The sequence below is a fragment of the Solanum dulcamara genome, chromosome 4, assembly GCF_947179165.1.
Source record: "Solanum dulcamara chromosome 4, daSolDulc1.2, whole genome shotgun sequence".
Classification (NCBI taxonomy): domain Eukaryota; kingdom Viridiplantae; phylum Streptophyta; class Magnoliopsida; order Solanales; family Solanaceae; genus Solanum; species Solanum dulcamara.
Window position 1 is genome coordinate 12,559,529 of NC_077240.1, and position 25,966 is coordinate 12,585,494.

At 34.0% G+C, this 25,966-nt stretch overlaps 4 protein-coding genes across 7 annotated transcripts; 3 read left to right on the forward strand and 1 right to left on the reverse strand.

The window, feature by feature from the left end:
- The first annotated feature begins 1,305 nt into the window (after positions 1-1,305).
- LOC129886316 (annexin D3-like) lies at positions 1,306-4,738 on the forward strand. Of its 2 annotated transcripts, none has more exons than XM_055960958.1 (6): positions 1,306-1,515; positions 2,306-2,469; positions 2,695-2,922; positions 3,181-3,393; positions 3,504-3,593; positions 4,379-4,738. In XM_055960958.1, the coding sequence occupies exons 1-6, from the start codon at positions 1,440-1,442 to the stop codon at positions 4,580-4,582; spliced, it is 975 nt and encodes a 324-aa protein (XP_055816933.1). In that variant the 5' UTR covers positions 1,306-1,439; the 3' UTR covers positions 4,583-4,738. The 2 variants fall into 2 exon arrangements, with proteins under 2 accessions (XP_055816933.1, XP_055816934.1); XM_055960959.1 differs by having other exon boundaries at positions 1,308-1,515; positions 2,324-2,469.
- Positions 4,739-7,898: 3,160 nt separating this feature from the next.
- LOC129886317 (serine/threonine-protein kinase Nek2) lies at positions 7,899-19,272 on the forward strand. Of its 3 annotated transcripts, none has more exons than XM_055960960.1 (15): positions 7,899-8,151; positions 9,260-9,404; positions 9,581-9,647; positions 10,045-10,110; positions 11,327-11,373; positions 11,501-11,546; positions 11,669-11,749; positions 11,849-11,891; positions 11,981-12,030; positions 12,118-12,199; positions 12,334-12,383; positions 13,945-14,018; positions 14,979-15,030; positions 17,364-17,783; positions 18,349-19,272. In XM_055960960.1, exons 2-15 carry the CDS (start codon positions 9,319-9,321, stop codon positions 19,009-19,011), a joined length of 1,827 nt encoding a protein of 608 aa, XP_055816935.1. In that variant the 5' UTR covers positions 7,899-8,151; positions 9,260-9,318; the 3' UTR covers positions 19,012-19,272. The 3 variants fall into 3 exon arrangements, with proteins under 3 accessions (XP_055816935.1, XP_055816936.1, XP_055816937.1); XM_055960961.1 differs by lacking the exon at positions 7,899-8,151 and adding an exon at positions 8,191-8,288; XM_055960962.1 differs by lacking the exon at positions 7,899-8,151 and adding an exon at positions 8,299-8,336.
- Positions 19,273-19,598: 326 nt separating this feature from the next.
- Positions 19,599-21,133, reverse strand: LOC129884702 (protein IQ-DOMAIN 19-like). The gene is made up of 3 exons (XM_055958986.1): positions 20,765-21,133; positions 20,301-20,537; positions 19,599-20,225 (listed from the first exon to the last, which is right to left on the reverse strand). Exons 1-3 carry the CDS (start codon positions 21,131-21,133, stop codon positions 19,599-19,601), a joined length of 1,233 nt encoding a protein of 410 aa, XP_055814961.1.
- A 2,688-nt stretch (positions 21,134-23,821) lies between these two features.
- Positions 23,822-25,966, forward strand: LOC129886319 (uncharacterized). The gene is made up of 6 exons (XM_055960965.1): positions 23,822-23,993; positions 24,315-24,479; positions 24,697-24,771; positions 24,879-25,004; positions 25,083-25,211; positions 25,516-25,966. Exons 1-6 carry the CDS (start codon positions 23,885-23,887, stop codon positions 25,590-25,592), a joined length of 681 nt encoding a protein of 226 aa, XP_055816940.1. The 5' UTR covers positions 23,822-23,884; the 3' UTR covers positions 25,593-25,966.

A 25,966-nucleotide genomic window follows, 5' to 3' on the forward strand; every position in this document is an offset into this window, starting at 1 on the left:
TTATTAGGTATCTATATTAATATTGTTGTTAGTCATTAGTGCATCTGTGAAACCCCAATAATTTATTACTATTGCGATTTTGACTAAGCTCTTTAAATTAACTACTATGTGAGTGACATAAAGTTGTCATGTTCCAGACATTTCGTCGAAGGGAACTTGTGTTTTGATAATTCAAGAAAAAAATTAATTCTATTCATTTTAGATCTAAGTTATACGAAGTAAACAAATTAAAAAAAAATCAAAGTAAGTTTAGTGCCTTGCCGTCCAAATTTGTTGAAATTTCTTTTTGCCAATGTGTTTCTCTATATTTTTTAATTGAGCTGAAAGGAAGACGACGCACAACCGATAATACCTAGACAAACTGGAATAATTATTACTACAAGAAAATATAGCTATAAAAAATATAAGATGGAGGTGACAGGCTAACATTGATTTTAACAATTTTGAAATGTTATCCTATAAATATAATGTTTTGGAATTTTAGAAAAAAGGCAGACGTCTGGAGAAATGGAAGGAAGAAAAAGAAAATAAATTTTGGACGGCAAGAACGGGCAATAATGTACTCTCATTTTTCTTATTTATTATTTTAATTTTAAAAATAATTTTTTATTTTTATAATATTAAATAAATATTTTTTCATATTTTATTCTTAGCATCAATTATTTATTTTTAAATTATTTTTTCAAGATGTAAAATTAAACATTTATTAATATAAATATTTTAATAAAATATTCATGTTAATCATTATTTTTTAAAAGGCATTCAGAATTTTAAGTGGACAAGTATAAGTGAACATAGAAAATAATATGGACTAAGGTGTGTTGGATTGTTGGTTAAAAAATAAATTATTCATACATTAAAAATTACATAATTAGTAATATTCTATTTAATAGCATTTTAGTAGATATGTATAAAATTTAATATATTAAATACAGTGTTTGGGTATCAGCTTATAATTTAGCATAAATTAATACATATATAAGTCATGACTTATTAGATAATTTATAAATTATTTTATAGCATGATAAAAATATATTAATTAATATATAAATAATTAATTTTATATAATTAATTCTTACCTTATTAATACTTAAAAAAAACTTAAATAGCGACCAAACAAGCCCTAATTATTTAATTTCATCCCAAAATAGAAAAAAAAAGATGAAAAGAACTTTGAAGTAAGTGAAAATTTATGGACATGGTGCATTGGATTGAACAAAATTTAGAAGCGTATCTAAATTAATTGAAACAAAAGACAAGGGCAATATGGGCAGTGAGATTTTTGAAAAAGTTAAAGGGTAATACATGGCCTTTTTCTTTATTTTCTTTTTTGCCCCTTTCTCTTTCATGGGAAATAACTGAAAGTGTCAAGAGAAACAGAGAGCAAAACTTGCAATATCTAGGTGGGTGAAGAAGAAGTTGTTACAACTGAGAAAAAAATGGGCACACTGAGAATACCAGATGTTGTTCCTTCTCCAACTGAAGACTGTGAATCACTCATGAAATCCTTCAAAGGTCTCTGTCTACATTTCCCCTTACTTTCCCACTTTTATATGTCATATATATGCATGCGTGTGTGGTGTGTGCATACAAGTAACTTCAATTTTCAACCATGTTTTTCATTTCAAACTCAAATTATCTACTCAACAAGTTGATGAAACAGTTTTTGGGATTGGAGGTGGGGGTTGGGTTAGCAGCGGCGGAGACAGGATTATATATGAAAATAAATTTGACTTTGTATATACAATGTAATTTTTTGGGGGAAAGTGGGTTTGGATGAACCTGGTCTGTCCCTCTAGCTCCGCCCTGCTGGCCGCTGGGTGGGGATAATTCTTTAGTATTTACCTTTGGGAGGAGGACCTAGTGCATATATTGGTTCTTGCATTCTTGTCTTGTTATTTTTTAATAAGCATGGTGTTTGGACTAGCTTAGATGGAGACTTATAGATACCTGCTACCTCCCACAAAAACACGAGTACTATCCATCCAAAGTTAAGTAGATGAGAATAATTCACCTAATGTCGTGAATTTCTGATTTGTTTGGTGCTTGATATCTTACAGTGACTATTTGAATTGCTGAAATATAATCATGTTGATATTATTTTATCAAAGCAAATCTGATCTGTTAAATTTCTGTACTGGTAGGAAGAAAGAGATTAGCTACAGGTTGTTCCATGTGCAAAAAAAGTACTAGTAGCAATTTGATTGGGAAAAATAAAACAGCTCCTGACCCATTGTCATCCCCATCTGAATCTATGTTGTTCATATGTCTTATTGTTGTTCGTCGTTATAAAGATGAGGATTAGTTAAGTGGTTGTATGTAGGACTGGGAACTAATGAGAAGTCAGTGATATCGGTGTTGGGGCACAGAAATGCAAGCCAGAGGAAGAAGATCAGAGAAACCTATCACCAACTTTACAACAAGTCCCTTGTCGATGACATTTATTCTGAATTGTCTGGTGATTTCAGGGTACAATCCATCCATTTTCTTACTTTTCTTAGACCTAATTATTTTGTTCTTTTCCGTTCATATCTAGGAGTATTATTTTGAGGTTAAATCCGGAGTGTTGTGAAAATTTGATGCATGTTTTCATTACTCCTAAACTGGAATAGTTCTTTTTACTGTAATTATATTTTCTAGAATTAGCCTCTTTCAAAGTTTCCAAGTGCTAATTTTAGCTTTTATGTCCGACAGAAAGCAGTCATTCTATGGACATACGAGCCTTCGGAGAGAGATGCGTGGCTAGCAAATGAATCCTTGAAATCAAGAAAGAAAACCATCACCCAATTGCAAGTGATAGTAGAGATAGCTTGTGCATCATCTGCTGATCATCTGGTTGCGGTGAGACAAGCATATTGCGGCCTTCACAACTGTTCACTTGAAGAAGATATCACAGCAAATGTCCCTATGCCTCTACAAAAGGTACATATGGTCACTTCTAGTCAGATCTACTTGCTGAAGGATAAAATCTTTTTGACCAATTTCGTCTGAATTAGCTAAAGACACTGTTCTCGGTGTCTTAAAATAGATCTGGTGGAGTGCATGCAGAGTACCGAAGACATCTTACCTTGCTGATGATTCATTATAGTTAAACTAGCACTCCTTATGATGATTGCTTTGCCATGTTGAGTTGCATTATACCGTCTTCTATTAAATGATGTGTTGTGTGGATGTTGCCAGATTCTTATTGGTCTAGTCAGGTCCTATAGATATGATAAAGAATTGGTGGATCCTAATACTGCAAATGAAGAAGCTGCTATCCTTCGTGAAGCCATACGGACAAAACAGTTGGAGAATGACAATTTTCTGTTGATACTCAGCACAAGGAATGTTCATCAGCTTAGAGCAACTTTTGAGTGCTACAAGAAAAATTATGGATTCTCCATCGACCAGGTTATATCTCTCACAAGCTTCCTATGTAACCTTCATTTGATAGTGCTTCTTGCTCATCTTATCTCTTTTATGTGCATTTCATTCTTTCTATATTAATTATTCATTTACAGGACATTAAGAGCTGTGGAAAAGGTCTGTTGGAATCTATTCTGAAGGTGGTTATCTGGTGCATTGATTCGCCAGAGAAACATTTTGCTGAGGTAATTAAATACGGAACAACTTGTTCTTTTTTATTTTTTGGTTGAAGTATTTTCCTTGTTCTGACACCTTTTTTTCTGTCACTAATGTCAAAATATCAGCACAATCTACCTTATTTTAATGAAGTTAGTACAAGCATATGTTCTTCTCAAATTCACCTTCTAAGAGAACACGATATTTTAGTGCCATCAGATCGCATATCAATGTTCTGGTTAGACTGGACTTAAATAATCATCACCATCATAGGATGTAAAATCCCCTTCTTATTTTAATTCTTCTATGTCTTTATTAGAGGTGTTAAACTGCTAATATGGTCTCAGAAGAATGAACACCAGTGGAACCTGTGAAGGCCACTTTCCAGGATGAAGGATTCCTTTAATTTTGATACATTTTCATACTCACTCAAAGACGTTGTGGCTATTAAATGTGGTAGAAGGACTAGAAGCCTTGGTTTAGTCTTCTATGTACATCTAGTTATTTGTGTGCTTAATTAGTCCGGAAAAATGTGGTAGCTCACTGGTTTAGTCTTCTATGTACATCATTATGATATGTTTATTGTTTCTAGAGACCATAAACTAGCTCAGCATAGCAAAGAGTTCTGCAGAACAGGTTCATCTGTAATTTATTGTCTATACACATGGACCGAGCTGAAACAATCTTAAATATAAATTTGCTACAATTTATCATGAGGGGCATTTGATATACAGCATCTGGTAATTCGTTTTCACAGATCAAGTCAGTAAAGTACTTTCTTTTTTATATAATCTTGTATGCTGGAATTGGTCAGGTTGTCAGAGCCTCGATTGTTGGTTTTGGAACTGATGAGGATTCTCTAACGAGAGCCATTGTAACTCGAGCTGAAGTTGATATGATGAAAGTAAGGGGAGAGTATATCATCGCGAACAAAACTAGTCTTGATAGTGCAATTAATGACGACACATCAGGTGATTACAGAGAGTTCCTCATGACACTTCTTGGTGCCAAAGTGTAGATTTTTGGACCTGATCATTATATTGTTGTGTTTCAATACTATGATTCTACTTTGTATGATTTATTCGAAAACGCTATATGCGCATTATTGGGTGGTTTTGCAGTGAAATATTTAATAATTGGATAGTGAATTTGTATATAAGTTTGTTGTTTGTCACTTCTTTGTGAGTAAATAGCAGCTTCTTAAGAAATGGAACATTGCTGAGGAATTTTTATAGCCAAAAGGAAGAAAAAAGAAAGAAGTTCCATAAGCCTGACTCTCTTTGGGCAAAGAGAAAGTTATGGAAATAAGAAAAGTAGCCCAATGGATTTCCCACCAACCCAGCAAAGAGTGGCCCAATCAAGGCCCATCAACAAAACTCGGTTTTGTAAATGAAATGAGTAGAATAAGGGTCATTTGGTAGAGTGTATTATCAAAAATAATACATGCATTAGCTTTGTGTATTGGTAATACCTTGTTTGTTACACTTTTTATGTTATGTATAACTAATGCTTGTATTAGTTATACACTCTATTGTGTGTTAAGATGTGTATTATTAATATCATGAATTTTTAGGTATTAGTAATGCAAAATAGGGGTGTTCAAAATCGAACCGTAACTGATAAGCCAACCGCAAAATTGGCTTATTTGCTTATTGGTATTGGATTGTCGAATAAACGATTGAGGAACGCATTAAAATTTTATAATTAACGATTTATTGGTGTGGGGCGGATTATTAAATTTTCTTATCGGATAAACTGTTAACCCATTAAGAATTACCATATACTTACACTTCTTTTTCAGTCTTTAGCCCATTGACACGAGTCTTTTACTCTGATTGTGTGCAATTCTGTAAAAATATGAGTCACCAAGTAGAAGTCAATGTATCCTTGACTTTTGCTTATATGGTATATTTTCTCTTCAATCAACTCCACCCTTTCAATGTCAACTTAAGTTATTTCTCATTGTCAAATAGTCTACGAACTTTTTATAGGTTATCCGATACACCGCCCAATAACCGTTCGATAATTGGTAATCTGTTATCGAACCAACCGATATCTTATAGGTTGGCTAGCAGATTATTATCTGCCCAATCCGCCCGATAAACAGCCTTAATGCAAAGGAATTTAATACATGCTAATGCATGGTTAAAGACTCAATTACCCCTTAAAATCTATTTTATATTTTTTTCACCATAATTGTAGAGGATATTTTCTTAAAGAAATACTTTTATGCAATGTATGCTATTTTTAATACATTAAACCAAACAATGCGTACAAAATAATTTATGCATAATTAATACAAGCATAATCAATATACTCTATTTATCAATGTTTACATTGTTTGGTATAGCGTATTATTTCTTTACATTATTTGGTTTGATTTAGAAATAATAAGCCTTGCATAATTTTTCTAAAAATAATTATTTACGTAAATACTCTCCACACTTTTTAGCTTCTGCACTTTCTTTGTAAAGTGGACAGAGATTTCAACACTTGATTTTTATTTTTCATTTCCTCCATTTCTCTTCTCTCCTTTTGGGTTTGTCATTTTCTTTGTGCTCAATGGTGAATTCAAGCTTGACAACTTGAGATTTGAACTTGAAATATCGAGTTAATTTTGAACTCCTAAATCATTAAACCAATCTATTATTTTGTCTTCAAGGAATTCAAAATTTACCTTATATATATAATATAATTTTTGTCAAATAAATTTGGGTGAACATCCTCTTGCCTCCTAGATCCGTGGCAATTTCAAAAACTAAAATAGGTAAAGACTTAAAACCACCCTCACATTAGCGAAATTTATAACACAACGCTGATGCATCTTAAAGTTTAAATCTCTCTACTTGATGTATTATGAAACATTTTGTCATTTTTCACTTTTTTCAAGGGTCGATCATATTAATTTGATCATGTATAATTTTTTCATAGTAACGTTAATATTTTGGAAGCAATTTTATTGTAACTTTGTAATTTATTTCATTTTATTTTGAATGAAAAAGCGAACAAAGTTTGATTGTTTATAAATTTTACATTTGATGATATGCAGAAAATATCTCGATTAGTTTACTAACAATCTTCAATTTGAAATTATTCTATAATTAGACTAACCACCAACAACAATATGTACAATGAAAATTTCACAAGTGGGGTTTGAGGAGGATAGAGTGTACGCAGATTTTACCACTACCTCATAAAGATAGAAAGACTGTTTTCGAAAAACCCTCAACTCAAAGTAGCAGTCCCAAGAAAAGGAGAATCACAAATATATATATATATATATATATATATATATATATATATATATATTAGTTGAAACGAAAAGTAATGCAAATTCTACAAGGCAAAATAATATCAATATCAAAATAATGGGATAGTCAAGAGCAATAACAATACAATTATAAAGACACGCCTAAACTTAAGACCAATCCTAACGAAACCCAGATAGCATTCTACCCAATTAGACCAACCATTGGAATTAATTGCAGAGAAGAAAATGAAAATTAAAGGAAAGTTTTGGTCAATATGAAATGTGTGAGTGATTGGATGGTTAAATAGCATTCACGGATAAAGTTAGGGACTGGGCCCACATTTCTATACCCGACAAACGCTCCAAGTAATTTATGGCCCACCCGTACTCCCCCTTACTCACTTCCAGGCCCGTCTACTTACATTTGGTAAACAAGTGGTCCCCACATCCACCCCCTTAAATAGTTATTATACTACATGATAAGATTTGGAATTCCAAAACTTGATTGAAGAAAATAATTATAAAATATATTATTTAAAATATTAACAAAAGATATATTGTAGAAGTGTATTCCAAAAGTTACTGAAAGTAATAAATGACGCTGACGATAAAAAATGGGAGATGAGTTAGTAGCGATTGTATTTGACGATCGTGTATGTTATAATGACTTAAATAAATGATTTTACAATTATAATAATGTGACGATGGCTCAATAATGAAAGTGTTGGTTCATAGAGGTATAGGATGGTGGATAGTATTGGAGGGAATCAACATTCAAGTTTCTAAAAATCAATTTGATTTGCTAAATTTGTCAAAACAAGATTATGCAAAATCATAATCATTATTCAACTTTTTGGGAGTGTGGGGGGAAGGTGTTGAGGCAGGTGGGGCTGTCTCCAAAGAGTGTGTCCTACTTCTTACTCTCATCATTTTCATTAAGATCCCCAAACTAATAAATTAAAATTAATTAATCCACTTTTAAATGTTACTAATCTCTTTTTTCTCTCTCTATATTTGTCTCCTTCTTCACCCTCCTTTGTCTCCATTCACACCATTTTTATAATAATATTCATTAAATAACTTACAATTCAATAAATAGTATAGTAATGGTAATTATTAAATAAATATTTTCTCCATTATTCTTTTCTTCTCTCTCTTGAAAGAAAAAAACAAAAAAACACTATGGAAGAAGAGCAAGAACACTCACTTCTTCCTCATCTTCTTCTTCTACTTCTACTGCTCTTCTGACCAAAGCTGTGGACGACGTCGTTTTCGCATCTCGTTGCCCTATGTATTCTTCAATGTAGCTCGTGATCCACCAAAGCTTCACGTTTCTGGTTGATCTTTTTCAGCTTTTTCCTTTTTGTTTTCACTTTTTCCCCTTTTCTTGTTTTGAACTTAAATTGAAGTGAATCTGTTCATTTTATTTGACCATGACCTATTTCTTCCTTTACTAGCTTCAATGCCGGGAAATGTGAGTTGTGGGCACTTCAAATTTGCATCTTTGTAGCTCTAATTTTAGGTCATTTTATTGAGCTGCCCCATTTTGAATCTGCTTTTAGTTTTTTTGCTGTTTTTGACTGTTTTGGGTCTTCTTCTTTTTTTCAGTCTTGATCTTGTTTGTAGTGTTTCATAGCTTTTTATTTTTATTTTTAAATTTCAAATGCAGTGGAAACAATTGAATGTTGATGTGTAACTGCAAGGGTTTTTGGTACTTATGTGTTTTCTTAACTGCAGGGCTTTTGGTACTTTCTTGGTTTTCTTGAATGTGTAACTAGTTGCTAATGTTTTGTATATTGTACTAAATACCAACTGTGATTTGGGCATTTGATTTGTTTCTTGAGATTGTAGTCTTGGTTGGTTGTACTCCTTGTATATTAAGAAAAATGCACCTCATTCATCAGTTTTGAACGTACTATGTATGACTGGTAATATTCACAATATTGTCTAAACTCTAACTGGGGTTTGGTAATTTCTGGTTTCTTGAGATGTTTTTTCATATTCTCGGAAGGGACAACTTGATTGAGTCTTGGGTTCTTGCCTTGCTAGTTTGCAACTTTTATTTAACTCAGTACCATGGAAAAATGGCTCGTTTTTTCTTATTCCAACAAAAAAACATTTTATTGCATTTGTGTTGCTTAAATTGGTGCAGTGTCATTTAAAATTGCAGTTGTATCCTGATATTAGAACCTTATTATGAAGATTTTCAGCAATTTGACATGATCTCTAAGTTCTGGCAATCACACTATAATTCCTTGAAATCTCTTTTCTGAATGCTTTGCATATGGGATAATATGTATCTATATCTGAAGTAATAGCTTTTTGGCAAAATGTAGGACAGTTATCATTATTTGAATTCCTCTTATTTTTTGTTTTGCTTTGTTTTTGTCTAAACTAGTAGCCTTTTAGTAGTTTATTAATGTATCTATTTGTTTTTTCCTTTAGCAACGGGATTGGTGCAAGTTGAAGTTTGAACTTTGAAGGGCAAGTCAGTTACGGGTTCAATGGAGCAGTATGAAATATTGGAGCAAATTGGCAAAGGAGCTTTTGGCTCTGCAGTTCTTGTGAGGCATAAGCTTGAAAAGAAGAAGTAAGAACTAGAAAATCTTGTTATATATATAAGCCACATACATATAGTTACTATTGCACTTCTACTATGTGCAGTGTATGTGAAATTTTCAATCCTGTAAGCAATTGATACTTATCAAAAGATATGTCTGTGAAATAGGAATTAATTTATTCTTTCATAATCCTTCTTATTTCAAGGTATGTGTTGAAAAAAATTCGTCTCGCTCGGCAAACGGATAGGACTCGCCGTAATGCACACCAGGAGGTTTGTCTTCTGCTTAAACCATGATCTTCCACCTCCCAGCCTTCCCTGTGCTAGGAAACATTGAGAAAACCTTGAATTTTTGCCATATTCTCGAATTTCTACATATCTGCCTTGAAAGAGGTTCAGAAATTATATTTTTTGTTCTATTTTGGTATTCCAAGCTTTCAGTAATCTGAGAAGGAACACTTTGGAGTGTGAAGGAAAAATACGATCTTCTATACAAAGGAATCTGCAACACCTTTTGAACTTTCAAAAAAAAGAACATAAATCATTTTTGACACCAAATACTTCTACTGCTGCTTGATGTACATCTTCATATGTATTCTATGCCATATTATGCTTCGTAGTTGAACTTACTTAAAATGCCTTGTCGTTTAATTTATATTTTATTTTGTAGATGGCCCTTATTTCAAGTATGCAAAATCCATTCATTGTGGAGTACAAAGACTCATGGGTGGAGAAGGTTGCAAACAGTACCATCTTTCAAGTCCTGTTCTTTTCTTTCCTTTATTTGATATTTCCAATATTTTGATAGAACATTTGACATATGTGTTTTTCTTTTGGGGGTATGAAATTAAGGAGTTTCATGTCTGTTATCCTCAATAAAGCATGTAGAAGTATTGGGCAGGTTATAGGTAAATCTGCAAGGGAAATTTGCTTGAAAGTACTATAAGTAATGAAGCCAATTATTTCATGATAAGCAAACCCCCGTATACCAATAAAATTATCTTCTTAAAGGAATTTATTTGCAGGAACTCAATTTGTTATGTGGCAATAAACTCTGATGGCTTGTAAATGTCTGAGCAACCTTTATGGAGTGTGTTCAGGCGGAAGTTGTTTGACTATAATTTGGAGTACTATTGGTACACTATGATTTTGGGAAGTATAAGGGAGATGTTTTATTGCAATAATGATGCATGTCAATTTGCTAATAAAAATTAAGGAACAGAAGAGATGAGAACCGAGTAATCAATACTGTCAAAGAGCTCAAGCACATATTTTATTGCCATCTCTTTGTCATCTTAGGGGAAGGAATCAGCTAGAATATGTGCATACGTTTCTATGCAGCTATTATCCCCTATTTATCCACCTGGATGTGCACAGAGTTTCTTAAATGGACTCAGCAAACACTCGTATTTTTTTTTTTTGACTCTGCAGTTTTCTCTTTTGTTTAATTTTCTTTTACCTTTTACTTTTTATCTTTCCTATGAACCATTTTAGTTTTTTGGTGCGACATAGTTGGAATGGAGCTAGATTTATTCTCCAGTAGACTATTTAAACCCACATTACGTGAGCAGTGGGGATACCACTAGAGAAAAGCTGTGTAGACAAGTTTAATTTAAAACCGCAAGTACTTTATCAACGTTGTGTCTCTTGTACATGCTATTTTTTTTTGGACTAGTCCAATGAGGTTGCTCCTCAAACAGGTTATACCCTTTATATCATAAAAATTAAGAAACATACAAGTGACTGACATTATTCTAGGACTACTGCTAATATCTCTGTCAAGCTCTTCTTTTTTGCATCCTTTGGCTCTCTTTTTCTTTACATTCCTTTGCAATCTGGGACATCCCTGATTCTCTCAACATGTGTTGTAGCACTACTTGACTGCTGCGGTGTTTATTGAATGTATATATTCAAAGCTTAATGGGATTTTCTTTTTGTGCCTTCTCTTGCAGGGTTGCTATGTGTGCATAGTCATAGGTTATTGCGAAGGTGGAGACATGTTAGTGACCTTTTCCTACTTAAACTATGTAGTTTGATAACATTTGTCTCTAATTACCTTGGAAGTAGCCATAATAGCTGCATGCCTGCTTTATTGCAATGACCTCCGTTTTCCTTCAACTTTGCAGGGCAGAGGCCATAAAAAAGGCAAAGGGTGTCCATTTTCCTGAAGAGGTAACCTTCTGCTGTTTGCATCTTTTGCTCCAATGCTCAACTAAAGTTTAAATAGTTATTTTAAAACTTGAACTGTCATTTATGTGTCATTGGTCTCTAACCAAGTCATGAACTGTTAATAGAAACTATGCAAGTGGCTTGTTCAACTCCTAATGGCTCTTGACTACTTGCACATGAATCATATCCTTCATCGTGATGTCAAGGTTTGCTGCATTTTGGATTTTAACTGGGTGGATTCATAGACTTATTACTTCTTAACCTTGTTTCTCCTTTAAACTTTGTGTTTGTAACATCTTTTGCAGTGTTCAAATATATTTCTAACAAGAGAGCAGGATATTCGGCTAGGTTGGTTTACTCATTTTGCATTTCAAGCTTCCTGAAATTTCTATATTATAATACTTTACTGAAGGACAAGCACGGTATAATACTTGCAGGTGATTTTGGACTTGCCAAGATGTTAACTTCGGATGACCTTGCTTCCTCGGTAAGTAATGTTACTGTAGCTTTTTACCTAAAAGATTTCATGTTTATCAATATTGTTTAGCTAAGTTATTCTTGCTTAATTTTTCAGATTGTTGGAACCCCCAGTTACATGTGCCCGGAGCTTCTTGCAGACATACCTTATGGATCTAAGTCGGATATATGGTCTCTAGGTAATACAGATATACGTTAAGTGGCACACACGTTACATTCTGGCACACATCAGTGCCGGATGCTATGTTTGGTTGTCATGCATAGTGGGCACTAATGTGAAGGTGCACTGACATTTCTTTGCTATTCTATCCAGGATGCTGTATATATGAAATGGCTGCATTTAAGCCTGCATTCAAGGCATTTGTAAGTTTCTGAGGATCTTGTTGCTGCCTAACCTCATTACTCAAACAATTTTTTTGTCAGCATGATGCAGCCCATGTTTTACAGAAGTGATTATTCATATCATTTATCTGAATACTTTAGTAATTTCAGCTAGTATAATTTCTTTTGCAAATGAAATGATAACTGTAGTTGTTGCAGCTCGTCAGATGTCCATTGTTTAACCACTAACAATGGTTGTGGAGAATTCCAACGAACTTCAGATGAAATTCGTTGTTGTGCATGTTCTAGGTGTTGGTATTATGACTCCAGAGAGATGTTAAAAGAAGACTCAAGTGTGTAGCACTTATAAAAATAGTGATGAACATGGAGTTTAGTGGGGTCTATTGAGCTTGATTCTAGAAAAAAGATTGAACCTAAGATGAATAGCTGGTTTATTTATTGTCAGTGGCGAATCTAGGATTTTTCAAGAACATGGGTGTACCACTAAAACAAAAGAAGGAAAAAATGTGTTAAATGGGAATTGATCCCTAGTCCTCTAGGTAAATAACTCAACATTCGACCAAGTGCATCATTTAGCCTTCTTGTAGCATGAGTGCCAAAAATTAATACTATACTAATTTTAGAAAATATATACATAAAATACCTAGTTTAGGGATAGACCATGGGTTCACGTGTTTCATATTTTAGGATATAAATTCACCCCTATTTATTGGAAGAAAGAAATGTGTATGAGAAATTGGATATTTACTTGTCCTATTTATATGTGAAACTAACTAATGATATATTTTGTTTATGCCAATTGCCATGTTTGAGCTAATGAGCCATGGGATTTTCCATCTTCCCATACTAAAACTAGAAATAATCTAGTGTTCTTTATGAAGATTTGCACCTTATTTCTTCATTGTGCTGCAAGTGATTGTCCTCTGTTTCGGAGTTTATAGAAGCTTATAGGTTATAAATGAGTACCGTAAAGATATGATACTTGGGCCTAACTTAAACCTCAAAAGCTAGTTCATAAGGGAAGGATTGACCTAGTTCATATAAGCAGATCGGTCCATTCCCCAATGGCCCAATCAATGTGGGACTCTAACCCACTCTAACATCATCCTTCACGCCCAGGCCCAACTAGAGCATGGACCGGGAATCCAAATGGGGATAAACCTGACTCTGATGCCATGTAAAGATATGAAACTTGGGCCTAACTCAACTCCAAAAATTAGTTTATGAGGGGAGGATTGTTGTAGTTCATATAAGCAGACCATCGGTCCATTCCCCAACCAATGTGGGACTCTAACCCACTCTAACAAGATGTCCAATGTGGGACTCTAACCCACTCTAACAAGTACATTTGGGAGATCATGGCCCTTGTCTTCCTTCTTATACTTCAGTTAGTGGATGCTTGCTTTATGACTACTTATGATGTAGTTATTGGGTAATGTTACTTCGTCTCTGAGAAACTAACCCTTGTTGCGTATGTATATCCATATGTTTTAAGGCTTTTGCATTTTACTATTCACTTTCCTATTTCTGGTGGATATTTTTGGTCGTTGAAACTTATGCCATTTTATGCCTGTTGACATAGGATATGCAAGCACTCATCAACAAAATAAACAAGTCTATTGTGGCACCACTTCCGACAAAATACTCTGGTCCATTGTAAGTCGTTCATTTGATTGAGATTTGTTTTGTCATGGAACCATGTATATGCTTATATGTACAAGTGCTGCCTTTTTATTTAGGACTGTGATTTCGAAAGCTGGACTTCTAGACCTGCTGAAGGAAGTCCCTCTTTTGATTTTAAATGATTTGTTCTCTTGGAGAACTATCTTAAAATATACATGTCTATTTTAAACTTATAAACAGTCAATCAACAGATGGGAATAAAATTGTAGCAATTTAACTGGTCGAGTGTACCTTTGGTTTTAATTTAGTGAGGTTCAGTATCTAAGCACGCCTTATTTGAAAGAAAGGCCAACATAAGGATTTTAAAGTTAAATTACACTAACCCACTCTGAAGGGCATTTTAATTCCCTCTACGTCCATTGTGCTTCCAGTCTAATGCACAACATGACAGGCCTCCCTGTGTAAACTTGCATGAATGGAATTATTTTTGTTTTTGTTATCAAATTCCCAAGTACCAACATAGATTTCTGTATAATAAATTTTGAGATGTAAAAGGAGAATAAATTAGCAATTTGAAAGGAAAAGCCAATGAAAATCAGCAATATTTTAACTGCATCTTCCCTCCCGGGACCTTTCTATTCCTTGGTGGAGGACACATTTCTACTTGATGCCATCTAAAGGCAAAATTGGGTGAAAGGAGATAGCGCATTAGTTTGGAGGTCAGGAAGTAGGTCTTCATTATTATGACGAACAACTCAAGGTTTTTTTGGAATCATTATGATGACATGAGGAGTCTATTCTTCACTTCTTAAAGCCTCTATTTGCAATGCACTACTTTTGTCAGTAAAGGAACACTGAGATCCAAAAATTAGCGGATGTTTACGTGTCAACTTTGTATTGAACTCTTTTTGACCTTATATACGAGAAACTCTACCCTTGAATGAGAATCTTTTATTTAACTCTGGTTATTCACTTCTCTTATTTGCCTTCCAGCCGAGGTCTTGTCAAAAGCATGCTGCGGAAAAACCCAGAACTGAGGCCAAGCGTATGAATTCCTCTTTATCTATATTTATATAGGTTCTTTTACATCTTAAGCCATTATGGTATTGCCTTAAGATCTCCTATGAGGTTCACTAAGAAACTTGAACTGGTGTTTTACTGTGCTTATTGTGTAATCTGCATAAACGGATTATATTTTTAGATAGAAATCGGCATATGATGGAGATATTTGAAGATAAACCAACAAGCTTATAAATGCTGTAGTGCTGTCTCAACATCTTTACCTGAATCAAATATGTGAATATGAGGTTATTGTTTGTTACATTTCTTTCTTGAATCTCCCGCCTTCCATGCCTGTGCTTTACACCATAATGTAAGGCACTTCCTCTGACTTATGTTTCATCCAATATTAGAAACATTCAATTGTTTATCTTTTGTTTTTGCTCTTTTCTATTTTTAATTTTTTTTGTTGGTAATACTTCCACAAGACAAAATCATTAAGTGAGACACATTTTCTAATCATTCTTCCATAACTTGTACGGCATCTATCTTTTCACCTTTATTTGAAGAAAAAGTCAGGTAGACACAATCTTCTGGTAATGTCAGAAATCTTAACAAATACCAATTTGATGAGTCATCATTTGGATGGAGGGTAGGCCCCGTTTGGCCCCAAGTTCCCAAATATTCTTGGCAAGTTATTCTTTGGAGAAATTTTGGTGAAATTGCACCATGCGTTTGGCCCCAAGTTTTCCCAAGTTTTGGTGAAATTTCAAAAAAAAATTATTTTGCATCTGTAAGTTCTAAAAATTATTAAAAATACCCATAAATTTGTGTTATCATTTTATAATGAACATGTTCCGTTAAAAAAAAACTTTATAACGTAATTGATAACAATCAACAACAAAAAAATAACATTATATACAATACATTAATCGAATTAAAAATAAATTATTTTTAAATTTTATAAAGAAGTTTTATTTAAGAGAGATTATTGGTATTGGTTGATCATATTAATGGAGTAAATTGGTAGATAAATATTTAGTTGGAATTAATAAATGATTGGTGTTTTTATAAAATGTAAAAACATGGGGTTATTTATATAGATAAGTTTTATTTAAGATGGATTAATGGTATTGGTTGATCATATTAATGGAGTAAATTGGTAGATAAATATTTAGTTGGAATTAATAAATGATTGATGTTTTTATTAAATATAAAAGTTTGGGGTTATGTTTAAATTTCTTTTTTTTTAGAACTTGGGAACTTGAGAATTTTACTAAAAATATTTGCCAAGTAATGGCAAATTGTATGGACAAACACAAGTTCCCAAATAGTTTTCAAGTTTTTCCCAAAAACTACTTAGGGCCAAACGCTGCCGTAAAGGGATAAACAAGGAAACTTAGACCAGAATTCGGCTATCAGTATGCTTCTTCTGTTGTTAATGATTTGTAGTATTTGGTAACAACAAATTTTATTATTATTCATCCCAAGCATCATAGTATATTAGAATTGAATATCAGTAAGTATACCACAACCACAGTACAAAATCTTCCTCCTAGTTTCCTGTATTGAAGTTACCTATTTCAAAAAAAAAAAAAAAAATCCTCCTTCTGGTTTCCTGTATTGTCTTTTATGTATTCATATGACTCGGCTGGTTCATAACAACTGGCTGCCATATTGTTAAAATGGTCGTCTGATAGCTCACTTTTAATCATGTCCAAGTGTGACTGTCTGTCGGTAATAGTCTCTAGCCTGCGTTGCCTGTTATTTTAACTCTAAAATTACCTATCTGGAATGGTTGACATGCATAGGTGGAGAAGAAGTCCTCTATTCAATATGTAACAAGCCAAATGTTTTAATGTTCCATAAATAGTGATATTGTCTGGTTGTGTAAAATATGCGAAGGTTCCATAAATAAGCTGGCTTAGAAGGAGCTTCTGTTCTGAAGTACAGGAGTGCTTTTAATATATAAATTAAGAGAAGTGATTCTAACAAAAATAAAAGGTTTAGCATGTAACACTTATCAACAGTATGTCTTTGTCTATTTATCATTTTTCTGTAAGTTAATAAATTTCTGCTTAAATTACCTTTGAAGCATGAAAATACAGGAAGCTTAACTCCTTAAACTACTTTCTCACAGAAGCTATTCAATACTGGCCACAATAGATTGAAATATGTCTCTTTGGCTTCATTAGAGTGCTTCCATTGTTCCGTCAGATTAGTTTTCTAGACAGTTGGTTAGTAGCCAAAATTGATCTAGTGAACTGATCAGCTCTTAAAATAAAGTTAAAAGGGAATCTCCTCACAAAGACTGAAACTTAGACATGTTTTGATGTAATATTAATACTGGCGTAACATTTTTTTTTTGTTATGTTACAGGCAGCAGAACTTCTTAGGAATCCACTCCTTCAGCCATATGTGATTAATACACATCTCAAACTTAACAGCCCTAGACGCAACAGTTTACCTGCTTGTTTGCCTGATAATGATGTAAAGAAAACCAGATTTGCAATTTCTGAAAGCACACCTGTCCCAAAGAACAGAGAGAAGCGAATGTCATGTGGAAATGATAGGACTTTGAATCCTAGTGTCTCTGATCACGATTATACTTTTTCAAATCGTAGACATCCAAAAACTCCAAGCAGAGTATCTGAATTGTCTGTTGGAAGTCCTGATAGAGGATCAACTGTCACAAAAAAAATCACTTCAAAAGCTTTGCTTGTGAATAAGAATCCAAAGGTGACCATGCCGAGATTAACTACTCCAAGAAGACAAGTGGATCTAAGGAACAGTGATCTGGTAAGGTTACAAATAAAAGGTTATTCATGTTACTTCTTTCCATTCGATAAAAGTAAATGGATTTTATTCTAGACAAGAACGTCCAAGCGGTTCAACTGATGTACAACATAATAGGCAAATACCAATATATAAAAACTAATAGATTCAATGATTTGTCATTGCAGCAGGTTTTGAGAAAATGGTTTCTCACTAAATCTTAGATGGTGGCAGCTTATATATGAAAAAGAAGAAGCCGGTATCCTAAAATTTAACCAAATATTGTTATTTTCATTTGGGTTTAGATTAACTGTTTGGAATGCCCAAACCAGGATATGTTCCCCCAAATTAGCTTAGATATTTTTCCAGTAACAATTTTATACCAACTTTGTATACCAACTTGTTACCAGTTATAAAAAAAAAGAAAATAACATGTGGTTGCTTTTATATCTATGTTCTGAAAATCATGGATATAAGCTTATGTACTTTAAGCAGTAATATGATAATATACAATTTTAGCCTGCTTAACCATATTTCCCTTGGTGATGCGTTCCCAACACCTGTCGTTTGACTACTCTATGCTTGACAGGCTTCACGAACCCTGGTGAAGAGATCTGTTTCTAGTACTCGTAGGGCATCTTTGCCATTGACAAACAAGGCAGCAGTTCAAGAATTACCTCGAAGGCCAAGTCTCAGTTTCCTTGACTGCATCAAGTCTCCTGATGTTTCTGTCAATGCCCCTCTAATTGACAAGATGCTTGAGTTTCCACTAGCTTCATATGAAGATCCTTTCCATCCTATACGCCGAACATCATCAAACTCTGCACAAGGTTCCTCTGGCTCACCAGAAGCTGAGTATTCAGTTATGAAAGACAAATGTACCATACAGATTCCTGACAGTAAATTTGATCGAATGAGTTCCAATGATGCTTGGCAAGGGTTTGAAGGCCCCATGGTGCATGTGGATAGAGAGGATATAACTGATTCTTCTGATCAAAATGCCACTGCTGGTGCATCTAGCCGAACCTCATCTGACACAAGACGTCGCCGTTTTAACATGTCATCTTATAAGCAACGGGCCGAAGCCCTGGAGGGACTACTTGAGTTCAGTGCTAGACTCTTGCAAGAAGACAGATTCGATGAACTTGGTGTCTTATTGAAGCCATTTGGACCTGAAAAGGTTTCTCCGAGGGAAACTGCTATTTGGTTGACCAAGAGCATCAAGGCAAATGCTCCTAAACAGGAAGATTAGCTCTAAGAAAATTCAATGTGTATAAAGTAGTCTTTGCTGTAATATTTTCTGTAGGTGCCCAGATTTTGCTACGTAGAGGCATAGTCATAAGCTGAAACGGTAATTCATAGCTAGGATCTCCTGTTACCCTTACCCCTTGCATATTTAGCAAATTCACTAAGTACTGAAAGGATAATGTGGATGAGAAAACAGGTTCTTTGATTCCACTGGAAATATTATTTCTTATGGATGGTCCCAATGTTAGCATCTATTTTTGCCGAATTAGAGAATGCTTGTTATGCTTCTTGTCTCTTTTATTTTTGGGTGCATTTACTCGACTTGAGAGACCAAGCTAAAGAATTTTAAACCCCAGTTTTCATCAGAAGTTGGGTGTTACCCCAATTTTTGGTGTCAGGTTGCGGTTCTCCTTATGCACTTGGATGCTCTAATAACAGAGATATTTTAAATGGAGTTTGACTGGACAAGATGGAAACAGTATGTGCTCAGAGGAGGCTGATGTAAATGGCTGAGACAGAGAACAATAAGTAGCTATAAATCTCATGTGCTAGCCACTCTTACCTTATAGACAGTAAGAGATCTTCCAGAGGTCAAATAGTAGACACTATGGTGGCAGAATCAACCTTGGCATGCTTGATGGACGTCGCTTGTTTGTAGAGCTTAAGTAACCAAGCTTCATGGCTTTCTGGGACATTGTGTCTCCTGCTATGAGTAGGTGTTTCTTCCCTTCTAGAGTCAGGTATGCCTGTTATCCCATCCATTGATGGTGTGCGCTTGCTTTTTCTTTTAATGCTCCAATTGGGTCGTTGTCTGGGTTCACTATGTGACCTTGCTTTTGCTCTTGAGGATTCTGTATTGGACATGTATGTTAGTGCTAAAGTAGCACTAGAAAATATGGAGTTTGGATTTTCTGAGTGTGGAATGGAAAATGGGGTTTTGGAAGATGTGGTTGTTGACACATTAGAGCCATGTTCAAAACCTTTTTCTGGCGTCTTGAAGGAAAGATCCTCTAAATGCATATCATAACTTATTGTGCTCATATCACTCAGTGTAGCGGGACTTGGACATGTATGAAGTACTTGATGACTCCTTGTTGACACTGAAAGGCAACGAGACTCAGAGGTGCTCAATCCATTTTCCATTCCAGAAGATTTGTTTTTCATGCTATTTTTCTTCTGAACTCTCTCTTTTTCATGAATGCTAACATCCATCTTTTCCTGCCATTTAAAAGCTTGTCATTTCCATTATGTCGGTACACTCAAAATTCTGCATGAGGAGAAGAGGGGACTTACAATGCTGCAGGCTCTGGTAAGCTGATTGTTCTCAGATGATACTTTCTGACTCTTTCTTGAGTTTGGGGTATGTGCTTCTTCGGCCATCTGAACTCTTTGAAAACGAGCCCTTAGTTGAATGACCATAAGAGAGTGCATACTTTTGACCATTGCTGCTGTCTGTTTCCTCACTAGGTGACCCCTTACCAGTGCCTGTAATCTAACTAGGCTTCTTAGGGCACGCAATGCTTTCCTAGCCTGCATAACATCAGTCATGCTTTCAAACCAACTTTCACCTTTTCGAATTTAACATTATTTATTTAGTCCTACATAGTTTAGCTGTGCATGTTCATTCACCTTATGGTGAGAACAAGGTCCTCCCCATAATAGGTAACTTAGTGCAAATTATGAGGATCAAATGAAACCAAGAATGCTTTACATAGGTTTAAAAATAAACAAGAATATACTCATAGTTTGAATGGTACCAAATAAGAACGGAAAACAGCTTGGATTTTGGTGGCAGCTGCATCCTTAACACGTCTGGTAATGTATGCCTTTGGTTCTATAGTTCCTTTTGCTGTTAGGTTTGCTTTGTGGTGTTTCTCCAGAATGTCAAACTCCAGCATTGAACCTTGTGTGTTTAGTTGGTGATCAAAAGTTAAGTCGAAAGACCTATTACTCTTGTGGCTGTTTCTCTCCATGCTTGATGATTTCTTGAAACTCCATCTCCTTTTCGCCTTTGGAGTTGTTGGGGTTCCCGTACTTTCTATTGACTTGTATTCTTTCTTTTCCCTTTCCTCCTTTTTCCCCATCACCATTAGGAAGCTTCTGATCCATTTACCTGCCTTCCCCATTTCTTGTATTACCTTTCAATCTCTTTCACTCAATAGGGTAGAAGCATTTTCACGAGAATGTTCCTTGAATTTGGTGAATGTTAGAGAGAATCTGAGTCATATCAATGTGGTTGAGTACACTGATATAAAGAGGTTAAGGCCTGCATTGTTTCTTGGCTTTGTTATTTCATTGACTTTTTTTTTGGTTTTGTGTGTTTTAAAAGTGAATATTCAAATGTTTTTGGCGTTGCAACTCTTTATATTAGTCATTTTCACAGTATTTGGTGTGGCAAAGGCCTGCAAATGAGTCCTCTTGTCTTGCCATTTGCAACTATAGTGAGACTTTGGACAATAGACTTCTTTGTATATATTGGAGGTTTCTCAATTAAAACACTTAATTTTGTTTTTAGTCAGAGCTGCATGTAAACCTTAATAACATCACAATTATAGTCTTTTCTAAAGAATGAACCTTTCACTTACCAATATATTCAGTTTGGCCAACTAAGTTCTAAATTATGTACAAAAATGATTGAAGAATACACAACATATACACTGGTTATTGTATAGATATGTATATTATATGCATCTTTAGTATAAGTATACACAACCTATATACATATTTTGTAAATTAGATCACTCAAAGGTATTGGGCTGTAATTTTCCCTCTCTCTTATCAAAAGCATCACATTTGGCCCATAAAAGAATGATACTTCAATTTTCTCAAATTAATGTGTCTTAAGCTTGTAAAGTGATTGGAAAAATTTAATTTGACTTGAATTTGCAGATAAAATGTAAAATATCGAAGGCTTTGAGAGAATTTTCACCATTACACCACAGTCAGTATTGCTAATTGGAAAGCTGACTCAGCCTTGTCAACATGTATAAATTTTTGAGTAGCTTACATAAAATGAAAAACAAACACCTAAATTATGGTTGAGTTAACCATAATTAGCCACTTTAAACCCTAGAAGATCCATTTATTAAACATTCAACTGCTTTACCCTGAATGTAGAACAAAACTATGACTCGAATAGAGTCTGGAGCCAAAAGGGCAATTTTTTTTTACAAAAATTCCACAAATAATTTTAGGATGATATCAAAAGGGCAAAAACGCATCAGTCCATGCGACTTACCCTAAACGTTACACTGACGAACGTTAAGGGAAAAAAGGCAAGTCGCATGGCCTCATGCGTTTTTGTCCTTTTGGTATCATTCCAAAATTATTTGCTTTTTTGGCTCGGGACTCGACTTTAATCTTTGAATTTTTTTTGTACCTAAACTTTTGATGTGTATATTTACTAGTTACTTATCTCTTTTGGTTTGTTATTAGAGTTTTGATTGAAAACGTTATTGTCGTATCCATTTGACTTGTGTGATCTACATTAACATCACCTATCTCCAATTTATTTACTATTTATTTTCAAAATGTTTAACATACTCACGGAACTTCTTCTTTCTATGTATGATTAGTTTCAAGAACACTAATACAACAACAACCCAGTGAAATTTCATAGCGTGGGGTCTGGGGAGGGTAGAGTATACGTAGACCTTATTCCTACCAAGGTAGGACGACTGTTTTCGGGAGACCCTCGACTCAAAAAAAACATAAAAAGAGGTCAGATAAGGCTATAAGGTTCAAAGCGATTCAAGAACACTAATAATCTAATATATTTATAAACAAATCCCACAATTTTAACTATAATTTTTAAATATGCATAGTATAAACATTTTGATAAGTTGATTCAACTAAACCTGCTTAGCCCCATGTGGGGTCCGTTATAATATATTTTAATGAAGCATTTAAGAAAATGAGGACAAATTTTAGAAGTCCTTAAATTTCTTTATTAAAAATGTTTATTTTGAAAGATAAACCCAATTTTCTAGTATTAAAATAAAATATAACTACCCCAATTTACCGGATATTTCGGTTGTGATTCAACCGTTTTTGGGGACAATTAAGAACCCAACTACTTAGAACTTTGACAAATGAACCCCAAATATTGTACTTGGCTAGGGAGACTATTGATAACCTTCTGCTTAATCTTGTAAATGAAAGCAACAAAACTTTAAAGGTGAAGAGGAAACTTTTTACCTTCGTCAATAAGTTTATTTCGTGCAAATTTGAATTAGTCGCATGCCTAACAAAAGAAAGAAGAAAAAGCAACACTAGTATGAACATGGTGTTATAGTTATAACTATCTTTAAAGCACGAAACATATATATATATATTAAAAAAAGAGTGGTGATTTTTTTTATAGAAATTTAAAAATTATATCCATTATATAAAAATCCTAAATTCGTCTCTACTTAGAAGAAGTTCCATTTAAACAAATTCTCGAATACTACTTTCAGGTTCTAACTTCTACGTTCCTCAAAGTTGACTTTTCTCCACAAATTACCATTAAAATTTTCCAAAATACTACTGTTAGGTTCTATGTTTACATATTAGGTTCTACAAACTAAAAGAGAAAACTTTGCCCCAAAAAGAAAAAGGTCTATAGTTTATTGTATGATACCATTGATTAACCAATCCACCAATGGAAATTTCAAACAACTATATTATAAAAGTTAATTAGACTTGAGAAAAACCTAAGACGACTTGCCACGTACTAATCTTTAAAATTTTGATTCAAGTAGAAGCTTCTACTAAGAAAAATTCTACACAAACTTCCTCTATAAATTTACCTCTCATTGGACACAAAGTGCATATTCACATTCTCTTCCTCCCCATAAAACACACACACAACAATATCAATTTTGGCATAAGAGAAGATGGATTTCTTCAAGCTCAGAGCTCAATATCTACTTCTTCTTTTGGTTTTACTACCAATGTTAGCTGCAAAAGAGAATAGTATTCCTCCTGTTCTTGCTCCTTACTTTGGTACACATTTCTTTTCTTCCTTAATTATCTATTTATATTGGCCATTTTGTTATGAATTTTAGAGCAGTTTTAAATTTATACATATACATACATAGATCAGTACCATAGAAGTTTGACTCTGATCATTTGAACAAGTAAATCAAATTGACTGTTATAGAATTATGAACTCGAATTTCATAAAGTTCGAATTTGTCTCTCTCAAGTGCACCAGTCCATATATATATATAAGAAAACTTTCGTTAATGTTTTAACATATATGTCTTTTTCCCCCCAATTAATTCTGATTTATTTGAATTGTCTGTTGTATGTATCTATATAAAGACAATATATGCAATGATGTGGAGTGTGGGAAAGGAAGTTGTGAGAAAGCACCAGGAAAGCCATTCAACTTCATCTGTAAATGTGAACGAGATTGGAAGCGTACTCACCATGAGGATGACGACGATGAAGATGATCTTGAATTTCTCCCTTGCATTCTTCCCAAGTGTCAGTAATTTTCCTTCATTTACTTCCTTTTTATTAATAGTATCTGCCTAGTTATATATTTTCCGCCTAAATATAAAGTTCAGTTACTTTAATGTGACAAAAAATAAAATTTTATGACTTTACGTAATAGTTAGTAATGCTACTATTTTGTGACTATACTATAGAAGAAAACTTGAATTCAATTTTTGAATAAGAGTTAGTGATTATGTTATTGCAGGTTCTCTCGACTATTCTTGCTTGCCAGCACCTCCACCAGCTCCACCAATTCCACACAACATGTCTTTCTTTGATCGTAATTACTAAATCTTTCCTTTTATTTCTTTTACGTACAATTTTCATGTATGTTCTATCTAATTTCTTATTATTAAACCCCGTGACCTTTTATTTTTTTGGTTTAAGCTTGCTATTGGATTAACTGTGGAGAGGGGACATGCAAAAAGAATATAACACATGGACAAACATGCCAGTGCAAATCTGGTTATTCCAATATCCTAGACATTCCTGCTTTCCCATGCTTCAATGATTGTAAGTAAAAACAACAATTTAAATGTTGTAATTTCACATAAATAACATCACTAGCTAATTCAATATTTGACTTTTAAGGTGCCATTGGAGCTGCTGATTGCCAAAAGCTGGGAATTCGGCTTTCAAATTCTACTGCATCATCTCCATCCTCATCAACACCATCTTCAATTTTTAATACCAACAATGGAGGTAATGACACTAATGGAGGTAAGAGCTATCACCATCAACAATTTGGATTCAATTTACAGGATAGAACCTGCTTTTTTGTCGGCCTTAATGTGATATTGAGAGAAATTATGTGTTAAAAGAGAGATATAAAACAAGAAGTAAAGAAAAAACACAAACCCGTGAGGTAACTACATATAAACCTTGTATATGTTTCATTGGAACAAAAAGCAGTTCTTGGCTATGTAGTTTTAAAGGTCAAGTCAAGGAAAATAAAATCACATTACTACTTGTGCTAACCAAAGTATAAGATCGTCTCACCATTCTAATTCTTCCATACTGGCAGCTACATCATTTATGTTCAAGAATTCCCACTGGATGGCTACCTTTCTGGTCTCTGCAGCTGTGGCTTTACTCAACTAGGAAGACGGGATGGTGTTTTACTTCGCGTGAGAGATCTTACAACATTTATTAGCTTGACGCTTCATCTATACCAGCGCATTCTACTTCATTCATTTGTCAGATTCATATGTACTATATATATATATTTAATAAACATGTGATAGTGTTTCATTTCTGTACAGAGTATATTTTGAACATTGTTTCAGTTGTATTTTACTTTTCTTCATATAGCCTTCAACTTACTGAGGACAAGACCCTTGATAGGGGTGTGTGGAGGTCAAGGATTCGGGGTAGAAGGCTAGTAGTATATTAGTTTCACGTCTTGTCTCTCTTGCTATTAGTATTAGTATTATTTTCGGTATTTTATTATTTTACTATTTCCGGATTCTTCATTC